The sequence below is a fragment of the Aethina tumida genome, chromosome 6, assembly GCF_024364675.1.
Source record: "Aethina tumida isolate Nest 87 chromosome 6, icAetTumi1.1, whole genome shotgun sequence".
Taxonomy (NCBI): Eukaryota; Metazoa; Arthropoda; class Insecta; order Coleoptera; family Nitidulidae; genus Aethina; species Aethina tumida.
The window spans coordinates 17,666,425-17,688,666 of record NC_065440.1 but is presented as its reverse complement, the minus strand read 5'-3'; the positions used below and the strand labels follow the sequence as shown (position 1 = coordinate 17,688,666).

At 31.7% G+C, this 22,242-nt stretch overlaps 2 protein-coding genes across 2 annotated transcripts; both read right to left on the bottom strand.

Annotated features, from left to right (window-relative positions):
- Positions 1 to 1,218: 1,218 nt before the first annotated feature.
- Positions 1,219 to 11,616, bottom strand: LOC109597903 (T-box transcription factor TBX1-A). Its single transcript, XM_020013688.2, has 9 exons — positions 11,416 to 11,616; positions 8,117 to 8,290; positions 7,803 to 7,935; positions 7,517 to 7,744; positions 7,306 to 7,462; positions 7,091 to 7,249; positions 6,966 to 7,033; positions 2,068 to 2,150; positions 1,219 to 1,673 (listed from the first exon to the last, which is right to left on the bottom strand). Exons 2-9 carry the CDS (start codon positions 8,253 to 8,255, stop codon positions 1,360 to 1,362), a joined length of 1,281 nt encoding a protein of 426 aa, XP_019869247.2. The 5' UTR covers positions 8,256 to 8,290; positions 11,416 to 11,616; the 3' UTR covers positions 1,219 to 1,359.
- Positions 11,617 to 18,967: 7,351 nt separating this feature from the next.
- Positions 18,968 to 21,540, bottom strand: LOC109597887 (uncharacterized). The gene is made up of 3 exons (XM_049968788.1): positions 21,337 to 21,540; positions 21,082 to 21,225; positions 18,968 to 21,025 (listed from the first exon to the last, which is right to left on the bottom strand). Exons 1-3 carry the CDS (start codon positions 21,470 to 21,472, stop codon positions 19,080 to 19,082), a joined length of 2,226 nt encoding a protein of 741 aa, XP_049824745.1. The 5' UTR covers positions 21,473 to 21,540; the 3' UTR covers positions 18,968 to 19,079.
- Between the last annotated feature and the right edge of the window lie 702 nt (positions 21,541 to 22,242).

Below are 22,242 nucleotides of genomic sequence, written 5' to 3'. Positions count from 1 at the left end.
TTTTTTGGGTAATTAGAGAGTTTGTCAATCAACGGTTGGGTGACAGTTCAAAGTGGGCACGGCTGAAGTAATCTAAAAGTCATTAGTCGAGATTTACTTGACAGAATAAAACTGAAGATGTGGAATAAATATTTATTTACATGAAACAGAAATAAATATGACAAATACACGTATAATAGTCTGTTGTTGCCAAAATTGGAGTGGTACCCTTTGATATTGTCACCCCCATTCACAAAACCTAGGAGTTATAATTTAATTTTCTCAAAGAAACATGAAAAAAACTGAAAGAAAATTATTTTCTTAAAGGACTATTTAGTTTTAATCCTGTGAAATATTCAATTCTTAAGATATTTTAATGATATTAACATAATTAATACTTCAAAATATGCTGAATTGAATGGTGGAAACTGCATGTTTTCATCTCTTTTAATTTTCTCAGAATGGACCGTCAAAAAGAAAAATTATTCACAAAATGATAATTTACCTAAAGAATTGCTTAGTATTTATGTTGTGAAATATTCATTTCGTAAGATTCTTTAATGAAATTAGTAAAATAAACACTTTAAAATATGCTGAATTCAATGGTAGAAACTGCATGTTTCCACCTCCCTTAGTTTTCTCAGAATGGACCGTCAAAATGAAAAAGTATTCACAAAATGATGATTTACCTAAAGAACTTCTTAGTTTTTATGCTGTGAAATATTCATTTCTTAAGATTTTTCAATGAAACTAACAAGATCTATACTTCAAAATATAGTGAAATGAATGATGGAAACTGTATGTTTCCATCTCCATTAGTTTTCTCAGAATGGACCGACAAAATGAAAAAGTATTCACAAAATGATGATTTACCTAAAGAACTGCTTAGTTTTTATCCTGTGAAATATTCATTTTTTAAGATTTTTTAATGAAGTTAACATAATCAATACTTCAAAATATGCTGAATTGAATGGTGGAAACTGCATGTTTTCAGTTTCCTTAGTTTTTTCAGAATGGACCGTCAAAATGAAAAAGTATTCACAAAATGATGATTTACCTAAATAACCACTTAGTTTTTATGCTGTGAAATACTCATTTAAAAAGATTTTTTAATGAAGTTAACATAATCAATACTTCAAAATATGCTGAATTGAATGGTGGAAACTGCATGTTTTCAGTTTCCTTAATTTTCTCAGAACGGACCGTCAAAATGAAAAATTAATTTAATGAAACTGCTGCTGTGGAATAAAACGTTTATTTACAAAACACCGAAATAAATATAATAATATCTTTACAAATACACGTCTAATAAAATATATCTTTGGTACGTTCAAGGCACATCTAATCTTCCTATAAAATACGATACAATAAAAAAAATACTTATCTAGGTGTGAAATCGTACGAGTTCCTGAAATTGGGATTGTTCCCGTAAAACGGCGGATAATTCCCGTACACGCGTCCGAAATTCGGACTCCTTATCTTCTCGCCGCCGTAAACGGCGTTGTAATTGTGCAAGAGATTGTGCGAGTGATACATGGGACCGTAATTGCATATTTCACCCGAATAGGGTTGTCCTATGGGTCCCAGCCCCGTGCCCACTATGTTGGAGGGCAGCAACGACGCGTTGGGCTGGTGGTTCTGGTACCGGTTGGCGTAGATGTCGGAATGGTGCGACGTGTCCAACGTTTCCTCGTCTGCAACAACGTAAGTTAAGTTGAGTTTCGATTATTTTATCTGCGCCGTAATAAACGTCGAAAATCATTCGGCGGTGGCCGAAGTTTACATGGGGTTTTTAGGGCCCATTTCCCGAATGATTTATGTAGTCTGTTAGCGAGGACATGTGCCAAACAAAATTACGTACGCCACTTTAACAGTCGCTGGTGTTTATAAAACAAGCGGGCTTTACGATTGGCCTTACTTACCGTAATCCAAACACTCTTGTAATTGTGTTTACACGGTCCCACGTTATGGGATGAGTGTCTTTTAACTGGTTTTAAGGAGCGGATTTTTATTGTAAACAAATACCGTTTTTATGGGGCACGTTTACTTCATAAATTTACTTGAATGTTCTATTTTTTTTTCCTTTACCTTTGGTGCAGTTATTCGGCGTCGATCTGGACGTCGTTCTGGGACGCTGGCTCGAAGACGTCTGGTTAATCGCCTCCGACGAGCTGAAACAAAAATTCATCATTTTATTAATTTTACTTCAATCATTTGTCTCAAATATAGAAATAGAAGATCTGTATAAAGAACTCTTTTGTTATCATACTGTCAAATATTTATTTTATAAGATTTTTTAATAAAATTAACTGAGTTTATACTTTTAAATATGCTAAATTAAATGGTGAAAACTGCATGTTTTTATCTTTTTTAGTTTCCCTAAAACAAACCCTGAAAACAAAGCATTCACAAAACAGAAGATCTGTCCAAAGAACACTTTGGTTTTCATACTGCCAAATATTTATCTTGTGAGATTTTTTAATAAAATTAACTACGTTGATACTTTTAAATATGATGAATTAAATGGTGTAAACTGCATGTTTTTATTTTTTTTATTTTCCCCCAGAACAAACCCTGAAAACAAAGCATTCACAAAACAGGGGATCTGTCCAAACAACTCTTCGGTTGTCATACTGTCAAATATTTATTTTATGAGATTTTTTAATAAAATTAATTGAATTTATACTTTTAGATATGCTTAATTAAATGGTGAAAACTGCATGTTTTTATTTCTTTTAATTTCCCCAGAACAAGCCCTGAAAACAAAGCATTCACAAAACAGGGGATCTGTCCTAAGAACTCTTTGGTTTTCATACTGCCAAATATTTATTTTTTGAGGTTTTTAAATAAAACTAACTAAGATTATACTTTTAAATATGCTGAATTAAATGGTGAAAACTGCATATTGTTGTCTCTTTTAGTTTGACCAGAACAATCGCTGAAAACAGGGCATTCACAAAACAGAAGATCTGTCCAAGGAACTCTTTGGTTTTCATACTGCCAAATATTTATTTTTTGAGGTTTTTAAATAAAACTAACTAAGATTATACTTTTAAATATGCTGAATTAAATGATGAAAACTGCATATTGTTGTCTCTTTTAGTTTGACCAGAACAATCGCTGAAAACAAGGCATTCACAAAACAGAAGATCTGTCCAAGGAACTCTTTGGTTTTCATACTGCCAAATATTTATTTTTTGAGATTTTTTAATAAAATTAACTGAGTGTATACTTTTAAATATGATGAATTAAATGGTGAAAACTGCATATTGTTGTCTTTTTTAGTTTGCCCAGAACAAACATTGAAAACAAAGCATTCACAAAACAGAAGATCTGTCCAAGGAACTCTTTGGTTTTCATACAGCCAAATATTTATTTTTTGAGATTTTTTAATAAAATTAACTGAATTTATACTTTTAAATATGATGAATTAAATGGTGAAAACTGTATGTTTTTATCTCTTTTAATTTCCGCAGAACAAACCCTGAGAACAAAGCATTCACAAAACAGGAGATCTGTTCAAAGAACTCTTCCGTTTTCATACTGCCAAATATTTATTTTATGAAATTTTTTTATAAAATTATCTGAGTTTATACTTTTAAATATGCTGAATTAAATGGTGAAAACTGCACGTTTTTATCTCTTTTAATTTCCCCAGAACAAACTCTGAACTGAATTTTGTACTACATAATATGCTGAAAAATTTAAAAAATGAAATTTCCCCTAATAATTCGCCTCTTTAATGAAAATAGAAACGTTAAAGGAACGAGACGTGGCCCGCGTCAGATTTCAAAATAAGTAACACAAGTAACGATATGTTCGGTACTAATTGCCACGAAAAAATTCCCACCCTGACGGCGTCTATTTGTAAGAGGGACGAGACAAATGCCTCCGAATACTTTCGGGCCATTAATTTCGCCCGGGGACCGAGAATAGACATTCGCGCGGCGCGTCTCGCACAACGGATAAAAATCGGGAACGGTGATGCGGCGGCCTCTTGGTCCGTTTCAAATTCGTGAAAAAATTTCGGGACGTTATGACGTGTTTATTGGTTCGGCCCGATCGGATAAACAATGTAAAAATAAGACGGAGCCGAAATCGGACGAGTTCGATTAAAAATTCTCACTGGAAAATGGTTCATTTTTAACAGTTTTTTCTTTTACTTGAGTGTTTGAAATCTCCGGAATTGTCTGAGATGATTGATGGGTGACTAAATGTTTTTTTTTTATTGCAGACTTATAACACATATTTTGTTTTTGATATTTACAAATAAATAAACAATAATTTCAACAACTAAAAACAAAAAAAGGTTAAGTTTTTTCAGAATAAACATTGACAACTGAAGTTTAGTTTAACTGAACACTTTAGTTCTTATGCTGTGAAATATTCATGTCTTAAGATTTTTTAATGGAATTAACAGACTCAATACTTTAAAATATGCTGTATTGAATGGTGAAATTCGCATGTTTATATTTGTTTAGGTTTTCACAGAATGATCCCTCAAAATTAGAAAAAACATTGACTAAACCGAAGTTTTGTTTACTGATCACTTTAGTTCTTTTGCTGTGAAATATTCATGTCTTAAGATTTTTTAATGAAATTAAAAGACTCATTACTTTAAAATATGCTAAATTGAATGTTGAAATTCGCATGTTTGTATCTCTTTAGGTTTTCACAGAATGATCTCTCAAAATTAGAAAAAACATTGACTAAACCGAAGTTTTGTTTACTGATCACTTTAGTTCTTTTGCTGTGAAATATTCATGTCTTAAGATTTTTTAATAAAATTAACGCAATTAATATTTTAAAATATGCTGAATTGAATGGTGAAATTCGCATGTGTGTATCTATTTAGGTTTTTACAGAATAAACCCTCAAAATTAGAAAAAACATTGATAAAACAGAAGTTTTGTTTACTTAATACGTTAGTTCTTAAGCTGTGAAATATTCATGTCTTAAGATTTTTTAATAAAATTAACGCAATTAATATTTTAAAATATGCTGAATTGAATGGTGAAATTCGCATGTTTGTATCTATTTAGGTTTTTACAGAATTATCCCTCAAAATTAGAAAAAACATTGACTAAACCGAAGTTTTGTTTACTGATCACTTTAGTTCTTTTGCTGTGAAATATTAATGTCTTAAGATTTTTTAATAAAATTAACGCAATTTATATTTTAAAATATGCTGAATTGAATGGTGAAATTCGCATGTTTGTGTCTCATTCAATTTTCTCAGAATAAATCCTTAAAATAAAAACACATTCATAAAACTTGTCACAGTTATTTACTAATAAATGACGTCACAATATTAAAAGGTTTTGGCGCAAAATTTAAAACACCACCCGCAGATATAAATTACGGAACGTAAAGTAATGCTTATTTAGAAAAAGTATCGGATTAGTTCTGTCAAAACATTTAAATAACTTAATCCGTTAGACAAGTGCCGTCGGATCTCGGGCGCTTTGTGCAACGTGCAACCGTCCCGTCTAAAAATACCCGACGCGGTTTCGTGGGTGCCCCAAAGTGTCACGCAACGATCCCGACATGTCATATATATCAGTGGAACGGGCCGTTTCACAGTATTTAGTGCCAAATTACCGAAAAATATTCGACGGCGCACGACACTTTATTAGCCCCGGTCGACTTGCTTTCCGATCCGACGCCGTCTGTTTGATATTAAATACGAATTAAAATCCATTTTATTTGTGTAAAAAACCGCCACCGTTTATTTTCGAGTTCATCAATAACGGTGACAAATTGTGCGCCCAGTCTCAAATTAATAATGTCCCTTTTGGCTACGATCCAAAAATCGGTTCGGTACTTGTAGTTTTGCGGATTTATCGTCGCGTTTAACCGTCCACTCGCCAAATAATTGCCGCCCATTTCTCATACTATTTTAGCCGGTCGCTCGTAAAATCATTAGGTTATGTACGCTTTTTGTCAACCCTCGTATTATTAATTTTCAAAGTGTTCGGGAAATTTAGGGCAACTCAGAAAATACGGTACAGTACAGTACAATCAAAAACATCACCGTCTCTTCTATGGTTTCACATATATCTCTCAAATTGGCGCCCAACGTTTAAATTAAATGACATAATTCTTTAGTAAATACTACAAAAAATATATAAATTTTAGTGTTTTATTAGAATAATTTAAAAGCAGTTAGTATTATTGAAATAAGTACCAGATTTTATACAGTTGGTTCTACTGAAATCTCCCTTCTTTAATATATATTTGAAAATCGGCGCCCAACGTTTAAACTAAATGTCATAATTCTTCAGTAAATATTTCAAAAAATATATAAATTTGAGTATTATTAGAAAAATTTAAAAGCAGCTAGTATTATTGAAATCAGTACAAGATTTTATACGGTTGGTTCCTTCTTTTATATATTTCTCAAAATTGGCGCCCAACGTTTAAACTAAATGACGTAATTCTTCAGTAAATACTTCAAAAAAAAATATAAATTGGAGTGTTTTATTAGAATAATTTAAATCAGTTAGTATTCTTAAAATCAGTACAAGATTTTACACAGTTGTTTCCACTGAAATCTCCTTTCTTTTATATATCTCTCAAATTGGCGCCCAACGTTTAAACTAAATGACGTAATTCTTCAGTAAATACTTAAAAAAATATATAAATTTAAGTGTTTTATTAGCAAAAATTAAAAACAGTTAGTATTATTGAAATCGGTACAAATTTTACACAGTTGGTTCCACTGAAATCTTCCTTGTTTTATATCTCTCAAATTGGCGCCCAACGTTTAAACTAAATGACGTAATTCTTTAGTAAATACTTCAAAAAATATATAAATTTGAGTGTTTTATTAGAAAAAATTAAAAACAGTTAATATTATTGAAATCGGTACAAATTTTACACAGTTGGTTCCACTGAAATCTCCTTTCTTTTATAAATCTCATAAATTGGCGCCCAACGTTCAAACTAAATAACGTCATTCTTTAGTATGTAATTCAAAAACTCACCTATCATCTGGATCACAGTCTCTGAAACCTTTGGCGAAAGGATTGCTGGCTATTTTCAACTGGGTAATCTACAAAAACCATGGAAACATAAACTCCAATTTCCAGAATTAAAAATAGCTATTTACCCTGTGATTTTGGTAGGCAGTAACTGCCGTGAAGGCAGTCTCAGGGAACACGAACGTCCTGAACTTCTCCTCGTAGTTCTCATCCTGTACGCTCCCCTTTGGTGGCAGATAAACGACGTGGAATCTGGGCTGGTACCTGTGCATCGAATTGAGGATGATCTGTAACAAAGAAACGGGAGTTAAAACAATTCCGGGGAAGACTTAAGTAGACGTACGTGTCCGTTGTCGTCCAACTGGTTGTTGGTGAGCTTCAACTTGTCAAAGGAAACCGTCTGCTTCATCCACTGAGATCCGGTGGCCGGACTGTCGGGATGCACGTGGATCCTGGGCGGCGAAATGGGGTCCGCCTTGCCCGCCACCACCCAACTGGAACTGAACCAACAAATATAACACCAAGTTAATCTTTAATTAAATCGAGTAAAGTACCTGTGAAAAGCGTATCTGTAACGTTTGTCGTCGACCGGCACGAAGTCCATCATCAGCATGTACTCCGAATTCAAGTCGAGGCCGCACAACTTCACCTGGAACGTGGGGAACATCCTGCGCCCCGCTTTCGTCACGATCATCTCGGTGCCCAGCGAGTGGAACTCGTCCCACAGCTGCTTCATCTCCAGGATGGCGCCGGCGTTGGTCAGGGCCGGGGAAACCCCTCCGCTGAAGACAATCATCACATTAACCTCACAAACTAATGACGTCATCGTTTAGTAAATACCTGTTGTGATTTTTGTTGTGGGCGTTGACCCGATTGTTGTTCTCCCGTTCCTGTTCGACGTCGAGTGACAGAGCGTCGGCCTGATCCAACGGGGAGTACGCCTTTCGGTCCTTCCCCGCGATCTGGAGGCAGGCTGTAAATCAAATCGACTTGAACTAATGCGTCCATGTGCTCGGACTAATGAGCGTGATTTAGTGGGAACCGGGTAATTAGGACGACTGGCGTCGCGACGCACCTAAATCACCGGCGTCACCCCGCGGCTCGTGGTTAATTGGACAAGGTGATGCCGGTTGATATTGATTGTGCTGTTTTACCTTCGATCTGTTTCATGGGCGTGACGTTCGGATTGTACTGGTTCGTTTCGCACGGATACCAGAACTGCGATTGGTAAATTGGTTCCAGCGTCGCGGCGCCGACGACGCTCTCCTTCGTCGCGTAGTTCTGATGGTGCATCGTGTCTTCGGTGCGGTTCACTGCATGCTAATTAACTGTAAACGGAAGCACAATTGATTTTGATGAATTTTAACGTAAATTTATAAAACTGTTTCTCATAATTTTTTCACACACACACACACACATACACACGTATATAGACGCATTTGAGGAAAAGTAAACAAACAATATGGACCCTTGAAACAGTCTTAACACATTTGACGAATTGTGTTTATCCTATCTGAACGGTTTGCCTTATCGAAACAAACGGACGTTCTTGATTTATTGGCTGAAGTGCGGGCCATGTGGTAACGGGAATACCACCCTGTGTTTTATGATTTTTCAGGGTGTATCTTCGTTACTAATTAACACACTTGGAATTCAAGTTGTATGTTTTTGCTAAGCTGTTTACAGACGAGTAATACATATCTTAAGAACGATTTAGTAACTTTATACCATACATTAATTATACTTGTTTCTTGTTACAGATTAATTTCCAAACTCCTTAAGAAGTCTAAACTTCTCTGATTTTGTAAATTCAAATATTAAATTATTGACAAATAATAATTTTATGAATATTAAGTTTTTCATAATCCAAAATTTGTTAAAAAAATTTTCAATGCTTTCTAAGAAGTAATTCTAATTAGTATTTTTATAAATGTCTACACTCTTTAATACTGAAAACTTCTTAAGAAATAATACCAATTACCAATGTTTTTAAAAAGTTTCTGCAGTTTTTAAGTATTTTTACATTTTTAATACTTAAGAAGTATAATTTTAAACTTGCTATTAAACAAGTTTCAATTTTTTTAAGAAATAATTAGTTAAGTAATACTTTTGCAGAATGTAGAATGCTTTTTAAACATTTCTACATTTTTAATACTGAAAATATTAATTTTAAACTTGTTATTATACAATTTTCAGACTTCATAACAACTAATTCCAATTAGTACTTTTGTAGAATGTTTTTAAAAAGTTTCTGTAGCTTTTATTACATTTCTACATTTTTTAATACTAAAAAGTTTAATTTAAAACTTGTTATTAAAAAATTTTCAGACATCTTAACAAATAATTCCAATTAGTACTTTTGTAGAAGGTTTTTAAAAAGTTCCTGAAGCTTTTTAAACATTTCTACATTTTTAATGCTGAAAACTTTAATTTTAAACTTGTTATTAAACAATTTTCAGACTTCTTAAGAAATAATTCCAATTAGTACTTTTGTAGAATATGTTTAATAAGTTCCTGTAGCTTTTTAAACATTTCTACATTTTCTAATACTGAAAACATTAATTTTATACTTGTTATATTCAGTTTATTCAATATTAAAAAATGTAGAAATGTGTAAAAAGCTACAGAACCTTTTTAAAAACATTCTACAAAAGTACTAATTGAAATTTTTTTGTTAAAAAGTTTTAAATTGTTTAATAACAAGTTTAAACTTAAAGTTTTCAGTATTAAAAATTGTACAAATGTTTAAAAGTTACAGAAACTTTTTAAAAACATTTTACAAAAGTACTAATTAGAATTATATCTTAAGAAGTCTGAAAATTGTTTAAAAAGTTTCTGTAGCTTTTTACACATTTCTACATTTTTTAATACTGAATACTTTAATTTTAAACTTGTTATTAAACAATTTTCAGACTTTTTAAGGAATAATATCAATTAGTACTTTTGTAGAATGTTTTTAAAAGGTTCCTGAGACTTTCTACATTTTTCAATGCTGAAAACTTTAATCTTAAACATGTTATTAACTAATTTACAAACTGCAATGTTTTCTGAAAGTTCATCTAGATTTTAAAAATTTTTTAATTCAAAAAAATATATTTAAACTATTTTTAAAATTATAATATTGTATAAAGAAGTTATTTTGTCAAAAATTTTATGTTTTTTAAAGAGTCAAAACTGTTATTTTAAATTTATTACCACAATTCAAAAATATTTGTGGTTCATTTTCAATTTAAAGTTGATAAAAATATATTATAAAAATATCAAAATACTATAAATGATAATTTCAACTTATTTATTAGACAACTCAACTAAAAATGTTCGTGATTTAAGTTTGATGATTTAATCCGTCGGACCTAATTTATTATCTCATTAAAATTTATAATTTACTTAAAATTGCCATAAATTAGTATACCATTAATAAAAATATTTTCCTCCCAATTATTATATTTTTAAACCGATTATTCAGTCCCTGAACTGAATATTTGAAATAATTTAATATCAAGGAGCTAAAAATAAACTTTTTAATATAAAAACTATACAAATAATTTTAGTAGCAAATATTTTTATCAATTTTCATGACTTATTTTTTGATTTTATTTAAATTAAGAGACCACACAAACAGAAAATGGCATCACCCGAAGTGTAACATGTAACATGATACTTTGCACTCTTGGACAAATTGCATTTTTATCTTTTAACAGTTATCTATGCATCTGCCCGCACAAAAAAAGATTTACGATCACCAATCGTCCATGTGTTGACGCTTGTGCACCACCCTGTTTGAATGTTAGGTATCAATCAAATTTGTACGATTTTTCACTCTTCCAAAATACACACAACATAAAAAGTATATAAATCATTAATTGACAAGTTTAAAATTACAGTTTTCAGTTGTTAAAAATTGGGGAACAAGAGCTTTTAGAAACCTTTCTGATATAAAAAACTGACTGGTTTCAATACTTAATTTAATAATACAAGTAAAATATTGTACTGAAATGTATATTTAATACTTAAGCAACAAGTTTTAAATTTTATTATTTAACTTTAAAGATGATGAATTAATTTGACAAGCTTAAAGTCAGAACAGAAAATTTTTACTTTGTCAAAAAGAGTAATTCAACATTATTCATAAAAATATACAAATTGTTAAGTAACAAGTTTAAAAATACAGTTTTCAGTAGTTAAAAATGGAGAAACATTCAATAAGGATTAAAAACTTTTAGAAAGCTTTCAGCTATAAAAAACTAGTTGGTTTCAAAGCTTAACTTAATTACAAAAATAAAATATTTTCTCTAATGTAAATTTAATACTTAAACAATACAAACTTTGGAAATAATCTGACAAGTTTAAACTCGGGCAAGAAATACTTGTCAAGCATGAAACTTTCGTCGATCCCGGACGCGACGTCCAAAACAAACTCAACTTTAAACGGAAAAACGACAAGCAAACTTACCTGACGAAAATTCACAGCAACGACAACAAAAAAAAAAACAAACGGATCGTCGACCTCAGGTTCGGGGGAAATCCCCGCGGGCGAAAGTTTTTCGCGGCACAAAAACAATATATAAATCCCGAAAACTAATAACACCGACGACAACAGCAATCAGCGCGACGTGCGGCACACCGCGGCCTCCGGATCCGCGTTTTTCCTGGATACGCGCACGATGACGGACTGAAAGTCGAAATTTTCACACATGGTGTCATCGTGGTAGGCGACACTTTCAGCGGCGCGGACACGGCCGGCGATTGGTCGGCGGGTGTGGTCCGGGGCGGGCTTTCAGCTGAATTTCAGGACGTACAGTCGAATCGAAAAGGCCCCTTTCCTACGTACTTGGCTTCGGGGCGCAAGAAAATAATTAATGAATTGTTTTATTTGTTGGGATTAATGAAAATTTTTATTAACAAGGTTAATAATTCAGTTTTCAGTAGTGATGCGGTGCTGAACCATGTAAAATGCTGCTGAAAATATATAGAAAACTTCCAAAATGTGGTGAACTTTAAAGATATTTTAATAAAAAATTTAAAATTATAATTTTTAATATTATCATTATGTGGAAATGTTCAAAAACTTTTAGAAACTTATTAAAAATATTCTACAAAAGTAATTATTTGAAATATTTCTTAAGGAGTTTGAAATTTATTTAATAACAAGTTTAAAATTAAAGTTTTCAGTATTAAAAAATATAGAAATGTTTAAAAAACTATAAAAACTTTTTAAAAACATTCTACAAAAGTACTAATTGGAATTATTTCTTAAGAAGTCTGAAAATTGTATAATAACAAGTTTAAAATTAAAGTTTTCAGAATTAAAAAATGTAGAAATGTTTAAAAAGCTACAGAAACTTTTTAAAAACATTTTAAAAAAGTACTAATTGGAATTATTTCTTAAGAAGTCTGAAAATTGTTTAATAATAAGTTTAAAATTAAAGTTTTCAACATTAAAAAAATATACAAATGTTTAAAAAGCTTCAGAAACTTTTTAAAAACATTCTACAAAAGTACTAATTGGAATTATTTCTTAGGAACTCTGAAAATTGTTTAATAACAAGTTTAAAATTAAAGTTTTCAGCATTAAAAAAATATAGAAATGTTTAAAAAGCTACAGAAACTTTTTAAAAACATTCTACAAAAATACTAATTGGAATTATTTCTTAAGAAGTCTGAAAATTGTATAATAACAAGTTTAAAATTAAAGTGTTCAGCATTAAAAAATGTAGAAATGTTTAAAAAAGCTATAGAAACTTTTTAAAAACATTCCAAAATAGTACTAATTGGAATTATTTCTTAAGAAGTCTGAAAATTGTTTAATAACAAGTTTAAAATTAAAGTTTTCAACATTAAAAAAATATAGAAATGTTTAAAAAGCTTCAGAAACTTTTTAAAAACATTCTACAAAAGTACTAATTGGAAATATTTCTTAAGAAGTCTGAAAATTGTTTAATAACAAGTTTGAAATGAAGTTTTCAGCATTAAAAAAATATAGAAATGTTTAAAAAGCTTCAGAAACTTTTTAAAAACATTCTACAAAAGTACTAATTGGAATTATTTCTTAAGAAAATTGTTTAATAACAAGTTTAAAATTAAAGTTTTCAACATTAAAAAAATATAGAAATGTTTAAAAAGCTTCAGAAACTTTTTAAAAACATTGTACAAAAGTACTAATTGGAAATATTTCTTAAGAAGTCTGAAAATTGTTTAATAACAGGTTTAAAATCAAAGTTTTCAACATTAAAAAAATATAGAAATGTTTAAAAAGCTTCAGAAACTTTTTAAAAACATTCTACAAAAGTACTAATTGGAATTATTTCTTAAGAAGTCTGAAAATTTTATAATAACAAGTTTAAAATTAAAGTGTTCAGCATTAAAAAATGTAGAAATGTTTAAAAAGCTAAATAAACTTTTTAAAAACATTCTACAAAAGTACTAATTGGAATTATTTCTTAACAAGTTTGAAAGTGGTTTAACAACAAGTTTAAAATTAAAAATTCCAGCATTAAGCTATTTAAAAGATTTATTATTCAATTTTGTACCTCTTCTAAATTTTATTTCGAAATATTTTTACACTTTGGACCAATAATAACAAATTTTGGTAATTTATAGCTTCAATATGTCCCAAAGTTTATGACGAAACTCCTCGATTTTCAAGAAGAAAATAATTTTCAAGTCTTATTAAAGCATCATTCACGTCCATAATTCAATTTTGCAATTTAACGATGCAGAAAAAAAACCCGTTAACTCATTTTTAGACCGTCCGAAGGCAAATAAAAACGGTAATTTATGCTCAATCCGGATGAGTTTTGATCGAGATTGTACCGTCGTACGGGCCACGCCCGCAATTCTCGTCAATCGTCGCGATCCAATCTAAATAAATCTAAATAAAATATCGGATAAACAAAAACGGCCGAGTCGAACGTACGAACCATGAAATTTTCTCCGGACCGGCACATAAATCTGCGGGGCTGTTTATTTTGGCCACTTGAACCCGTGATTGATCTACTCGAAAAGCTTCGCGAACTTTGAAAGATCGGAATAGCAATTAATAAACGTTCGCGGATTATAATTATCGACTCGCTCGTCTGCCAATTGGCCATCGAAACGCTTTTTTTCGCCGTTGTCCTGACCTGAATTTTTTTCGCTGTGACATTTTACGGTTGCCCGGCCTTCGATTGGAAATATTCAAATGTTAAGACCACACCATGATTGTCAATAGTTCTTTTTGAACGTTAATACCTGAAGAACCAGGTACTCTCTAAAATCAAGTCCATATTCTAATTGGGACTATTACAAAGGAAAAACTAACAAAAAATGAATAAAAATCATTTTAGACCATTAATTAAATAAAATGAACATTTAGAAGTGTAAACTTTATATAATTTCAATGATTTTTCATAGTCACAGCTGAAAAGAAATTATTTTACTTTGATAAAGGAATTTTTAGTGTCTTTCGACTTTAAACGTCTGTAAGTCAAAAACATAAAGAGATACAATAGTGTAGTTTTCAGTAGTCGATTTGTCATACATTTTTGTATTTTGTTCATGAATTTAATACAAATTGCTGAAAAATTGTAGATGATATACTCAAAGAACTGAGTTTCGTCACAAATCACATGAGTTCACTTTCTAATTGGGACTATCACAACGTAAAACCGTCAAAAAATCAATAGAAATCCTTTTATATGATTAATTAAATAAAATGAACATTTTTAGAAGTGTAAACTTTATATAATTTCAATAATTTTTCATAGTCACAGCTGAAAAGAAATTATTTTACTTTGATAGAGGAATTTTTAGTGTCTTTCGACTTTAAACGTCTGTAAGTCAAAAACATAAAGAGATACAATAGTGTAGTTTTCAGTAGTCGATTTGTCATACATTTTTGTATTTTGTTCATGAATTTAATACAAATTGCTGAAAAATTGTAGATGATATACTCAAAGAACTGAGTTTTGTCACAAATCACATGAGTTCACTTTCTAATTGGGACTATCACAACGTAAAACCGTCAAAAAATGAATAGAAATCCTTTTATATGATTAATTAAATAAAATGAACATTTTTAGAAGTGTAAACTTTATATAATTTCAATGATTTTTCATAGTCACAGCTGAAAAGAAATTATTTTACTTTGATAGAGGAATTTTTAGTGTCTTTCGACTTTAAACGTCTGTAAGTCAAAAACATAAAGAGATACAATAGTGTAGTTTTCAGTAGTCGATTTGTCATACATTTTTGTATTTTGTTCATGAATTTAATACAAATTGCTGAAAAATTGTAGATGATATACTCAAAGAACTGAGTTTTGTCACAAATCACATGAGTTCACTTTCTAATTGGGACTATCACAACGTAAAACCGTCAAAAAATGAATAGAAATCCTTTTATATGATTAATTAAATAAAATTAACATTTTTAGAAGTGTAAACTTTATATAATTTCAATAATTTTTCATAGTCACAGCTGAAAAGAAATTATTTTACTTTGATAGAGGAATTTTTAGTGTCTTTCGACTTTAAACGTCTGTAAGTCAAAAACATAAAGAGATACAATAGTGTAGCTTTCAGTAGTCGATTTGTCATACATTTTTGTATTTTGTTCATGAATTTAATACAAATTGCTGAAAAATTGTAGATGATATACTCAAAGAACTGAGTTTTGTCACAAATCACATGAGTTCACTTTCTAATTGGGACTATCACAACGTAAAACCGTCAAAAAATGAATAGAAATCCTTTTATATGATTAATTAAATAAAATGAACATTTTTAGAAGTGTAAACTTTATATAATTTCAATGATTTTTCATAGTCACAGCTAAAAAGAAATTATTTTACTTAGATAGAGGAATTTTTAGTGTCTTTCGATTTTAAACGTCTGTAAGTCAAAAACATAAAGAGATACAATAGTGTAATTTTCAGTAGTCGATTTGTCACACATTTTTGTATTTTGTTCATGAATTTAATACAAATTGCTCAAAAATTGTAGATGATATACTTAAAGAACTGAGTTTTGTCACAAATCACATGAGTTCACTTTCTAATTGGGACTATCACAACATGAAACCGACAAAAAATGAATAGAAAACCTTTTAGATGATTAATTAAATAAAATGAGCATTTTTAGAAGTGTAAACTTTATATCATTTCTATGATTTTTCATAGTCACAGCTGAATAGAAATTAATTTACTTAGATAGAAGAATTTTTAGTGTCTTTCGAGTTTAAACGTCTGTAAGTCACAAACATAAAGAGATACAAAAGTTTAGTTTTCAGTAGTCGATTTGTCATACATTTTTGTATTTTGTTCATGAATTTAATACAAATTGCTGAAAAATAGTAGATGATATACTTAAAGAACTGAGTTTTGTCACAAATCACATAAGTTCACTTTCTAATTGGGACTATCACAACGTAAAACCGTCAAAAAATGAATAGAAATCCTTTTATATGATTAATTAAATAAAATGAACGTTTTTAGAAGTATAAACTTTATATAATTTCAATGATTTTTCATAGTCACAGCTAAAAAGAAATTATTTTACTTAGATAGAGGAATTTTTAGTGTCTTTCGATTTTAAACGTCTGTAAGTCACAAACATAAAGAGATACAAAAGTTTAGTTTTCAGTAGTCGATTTGTCATACATTTTTGTATTTTGTTCATGAATTTAATACAAATTGCAGAAAAATTGTAGATGATAAACTCAAAGAACTGAGTTTTGTCACAATTCACATGAGTTCATTTTCTAATTAGGACTATCACAACATAAAATCGACAAAAAGTGAATAGAAATCCTTTTAGACGATTAATTAAATAAAATAAACGTTTTTATAAATGTAAACTTTATATAAATTCAATAAATTTTTATAGTCACAGCTAAAAAGAAATTATTTTACTTAGATAGAGGAATTTTTAGTGTCTTTCGATTTTAAACGTCTGTAAGTCACAAACATAAAGAGATACAAAAGTTTAGTTTTCAGTAGTCGATTTGTCATACATTTTTGTATTTTGTTCATGAATTTAATACAAATTGCTGAAAAATTGTAGATGATATACTCAAAGAACTGAGTTTTGTCACAAATCACATGAGTTCACTTTCTAATTGGGACTATCACAACGTAAAACCGTCAAAAAATGAATAGAAATCCTTTTATATGATTAATTAAATAAAATGAACATTTTTAGAAGTGTAAACTTTATATAATTTCAATGATTTTTCATAGTCACAGCTAAAAAGAAATTATTTTACTTAGATAGAGGAATTTTTAGTGTCTTTCGATTTTAAACGTCTGTAAGTCAAAAACATAAAGAGATACAATAGTGTAATTTTCAGTAGTCGATTTGTCACACATTTTTGTATTTTGTTCATGAATTTAATACAAATTGCTCAAAAATTGTAGATGATATACTTAAAGAACTGAGTTTTGTCACAAATCACATGAGTTCACTTTCTAATTGGGACTATCACAACATGAAACCGACAAAAAATGAATAGAAAACCTTTTAGATGATTAATTAAATAAAATGAGCATTTTTAGAAGTGTAAACTTTATATCATTTCTATGATTTTTCATAGTCACAGCTGAATAGAAATTAATTTACTTAGATAGAAGAATTTTTAGTGTCTTTCGAGTTTAAACGTCTGTAAGTCACAAACATAAAGAGATACAAAAGTTTAGTTTTCAGTAGTCGATTTGTCATACATTTTTGTATTTTGTTCATGAATTTAATACAAATTGCTGAAAAATAGTAGATGATATACTTAAAGAACTGAGTTTTGTCACAAATCACATAAGTTCACTTTCTAATTGGGACTATCACAACGTAAAACCGTCAAAAAATGAATAGAAATCCTTTTATATGATTAATTAAATAAAATGAACGTTTTTAGAAGTATAAACTTTATATAATTTCAATGATTTTTCATAGTCACAGCTAAAAAGAAATTATTTTACTTAGATAGAGGAATTTTTAGTGTCTTTCGATTTTAAACGTCTGTAAGTCACAAACATAAAGAGATACAAAAGTTTAGTTTTCAGTAGTCGATTTGGCATACATTTTTGTATTTTGTTCATGAATTTAATACAAATTGCAGAAAAATTGTAGATGATAAACTCAAAGAACTGAGTTTTGTCACAATTCACATGAGTTCATTTTCTAATTAGGACTATCACAACATAAAATCGACAAAAAGTGAATAGAAATCCTTTTAGACGATTAATTAAATAAAATAAACGTTTTTATAAATGTAAACTTTATATAAATTCAATAAATTTTTATAGTCACAGCTGAAAAGAAATTATTTTATTCAGTTGGAGGAATTTTGATTCTCTTTCGACTTTGAACGTCTGTAACTCAAAAACAAAAGGATATACAAAAGTGTAGTTTTCATTAATCGATTTGTCGCATATTTTTATATTTTGTCGATTAATTTCATACAAATTGCCACATTATAATTGGGATTATTACATATATAAAAAAATACAGCTAAAATGGGATTTCGTCGAAAATTTTACAGTTTTATTTTCGTAGAAAACCAACTACGAATGTTTAAAGCAAAATTCAATCAAAGTTCTTTACATCTTTGTACGAAAACTTAAACAGTTTACACAATTAAACCTTTAACGGCCACAAAACCGTACCCTGAGTCACAATGAAGCCACTGAATCAATCGACATGAAAGACACCGTTCCTTTTATAAAATTTTTCGTAGCCGGAGGAAAACATGTGGCGCGATAAAACGCCAGGCGATGCCATTCAGTGCGAGGTGTTGAAAGCGCGAGCAGAAAATATAGTTTCCTTCCTCTCGATCGCGGAGCGACGATTGAAATGTGCCGCCGAATAGGTGTGAATTATTCCAACGTTCAACACTTCAATCCTCGCCACTGTCATTGAACTTTACTTTCTTTCAACAAAATTAATTTGTTCTAAAAAAATACACGTATCTCACCCCAGGTTGGCGATTTTATGGCCTAAAACGTTTTTGGGGGCACTTAAAAATAGTACCAGACGTTCATTTAATTATTTATTTTTATTCGTACAAAATACAATAGTAATAAATGGCACAATATACATAATAGTAGTAATAATAATATAATAAATCAGCACCGAATTCATTAATTAATTAATCCTCATCCTTTTGATAACAGGCAGGAGAGCAGTACAACCTGTTATTCTTAAACATCAACTTCTTCCCCAACAAAGGCTTGGAACAAACCCTACAGCAAAAGCATTCATCCCTAACATGGAAATGTTTATCCTTCAAAGTCAACCCTTCCTCAAAAGGCTTGATGATCTGGTTGCACCCCAAGCACTTCTCGGCCTTGCCCTTTTCATAACAAGGCAAACAAATGGGCTGCGAGTTCTCAAGCAAATAATTCTGACCAGCCAGAGGGCTGTCGCAGTCCAAACAGCAGAAATGCTTCAAATGGAACGTGTTTTCTTCAGTCAGGCAGTACTCTTTCGTAAATATCAGTTCGTCGCAACCCTTACAACGAGGGTAACCCTTAACTTTAGCATAGTCTCTGAGGCAGTAGACGTTGTTCGTTTCCTTGTGATAGAAGTACATGTTGTCGGCCAAGATCTGGTTGCAACCTGCACACTTGAAGCAACCTGCGTGGTACAAAGACGATGACTTCTCAATGGTGATGGCGAATTCGTTGAAATCGAAGGGTTGTTTACAACCGTGGCAATCTGGGATAACTATGTTGTCCACTAAAGAGTAAGTTGCTTCGCTTGGTAAAGGAAGATCTTCGATGAAATTCTCATTTTGACCAAAGTTTGCCGTTTTAATATCAGGGTAAATATCTTTGATTGAACCTATGTTAACGTTCTCGGGTTGCAGTATTTCTTGCTGTTGGTTATTGATGGGCAGCTGCTGGTTGTGATTCGGACTGTAAACTCGTTCTCCTGGTGGGTTGTTGTAGGTCGAGTATGCTAAGTCCTTGAAGTTGTTGAAGGATTGACCGGTTTGGTTTTCACTGTAAGTCGCCAAGTTACCAGGAGTATAGTTGGGTAATTGTTTTTGAAGCTTCAACTGATTAGCTGCTTCAGTTGCTTCTGGTACGGTACCATATTTGTGGACTTGGGGGTTATTGTTTTTGTTACCTCCAAGGTTTTGACCTTGCCCATAGTTACCATAAATGTTACCTTGTTGGTTTCCTCGTAGTCCGTCGTACGGGGGAGGCAGAGGGTTGTTCTGAATTTCCTCCAGTTGTCCAAGGTTTGGATCATACTTGTTTCCTTCCAAATTGCCATAAATTGGAGACTGAGGGTTTTGTCTGTCTGATAAGTTACTGTAGCTTTGGCCCTGTTGGTTACCTCTTAATCCACCATAGACCGGATTCTGAAGGTTGTTCAGTACGTCTTCTGATTGTGCTATGTTGACCTGACCTTCTAAGTTACCTTGTGCCCTCAACTCACCATAACTTGGTTGTTGCCCAATTTGCTTTGGCAAATCAGTGTACTTACGCCTACCGGCCAGGTTGCCAACCTCCTGCTTCCCTTCCAAGTAATTCTTATCCCTCACTAAGCTACCATAAACAACTTGTTGGTTACCATAATTCTGCTGCAAGTGGTTCCTATCGCCCAAATCACCAAGAGCTTCCTTACTATTCAAACCTCTGACGTTCAACCGCTCCATATCCTTGGTAATCTGTAACGGCTTCACGTTGGCCTGACTCTGCAGCTTGACCAGCTCGAAGATCGGTATGTTCTTTCCGTACCTCTCGTGCAGCACCTTCATTTCGACGGGGTTCAAGTTGTGCGCGACACCTCTGATCAAATTGCCCAGACTAACCAGCTGCCCGACGCCGACGGATTTCTCCTTCACGTGCGCAATGTACTTATTCATCTCCTCGAGCTCGTTCTCGGTCAGCTCGTGGCACAAGCTCGGGTCGATGTCGTGGATCGGTATCTGCTTTTGCAGCTGCAGCTTACGATCCGAAGCCGCCTGCGAACCTTTAATAGGTATCGCATCTACGGGCAACGAGTGCAGGAACTTCTCGACCGTCTCCTTTTGACCTTTGGGCGTCCAGTCCAGTTCCACTTCGCCTTTCCTGCCGGGCAGAGCTGTAATAAAATAGTGGATTTAGCTTTTTAATGAGGATGTGATGGTATTTTCTTACTGATTTTCGTCTTGATTTTGTTGGGTTTGCTGCCCAGGAGCTGCCATTCGGCCCAGCCGTGCACGTCGTCGTCCGGGACGTCGTGCTCGTCCTTCGTGCACTTGCATATCCTGCAGATCTTGCGCCAGAAGTGGAGGTCCAAGCCTAGGAAGGAAATTTTTGTTACACGTACATTTGGTGGTGGTTCAATGACATTTTCTGACATAATTTTTGATGTTTCTTATTGTTTAAAAATTAATGTTATTTTTATCTTACCTGGGCACTTATCAGCACATTTCAAACATTGAGCACCGGCACCAGTTTCGTGTCCCAATTTAGCCTTAACTCTCCTTTCCCTTTTCGCCTCTAATTCCTGAAGCCAATTCGGAGTAGGTAATTCCTCTTCCGTCATTTTCGATAGTTGACTAAACAATGGGCCATGCCCACTTTACTATCTCAACAATATCAACAAGTTGCCGTGATGAGTAAACATGAATCACCGTTCAATTTTACTCTGTTGCCGCTCAATAAATAAAACAATTCATTTTTTTGTACAATAAAGAGTTTTAATTAAGTAAATCTTATTAATTACTATGGATTTTAATGTTTACAAACATTTTTTGCGCTTATCTTTTTATCTGGTATCACTACAACAAAAAACGTTAGTGATCAATCAACAATGTGTCAACAATGCACAGCTTCATTGTAAGAAAAGACGCAGCGTTGTCGCCTTTAAGGTCATCTTACAAATGCACGCGTGCAATTGGGGTTGCATACGAAAAGTAAAAGTTGTACCACAATTTATAATTAATTTAATTTTACTTCCATACATTTATTTGTTGCCCAGTTGTTGCACGGGTCATTAATTCGTACTTAAGATAAAATTGTACTGATTTCGGCTGTATTGCATCATGTGCGTGTTTTGATGTAAAACAAGCCGCTAGATACAATGGAAGATCCGTGAGAGTTTTCCTAAACAACACTGTTATCTTCCATAATTAATGTGTTTATAATAGCAGTTTGAATGTAAAATAATCCCTGGGATTATTTATGGTGATTTAATGGAAAGACTGAACTTATAATTCGTTTTTAAATTATGCAGATTTATTAACATTTTTTGGAGATTTTAAGAATATCGATTTAACCCAAATACGACAATATACTGTTATGTCGACACTGAGA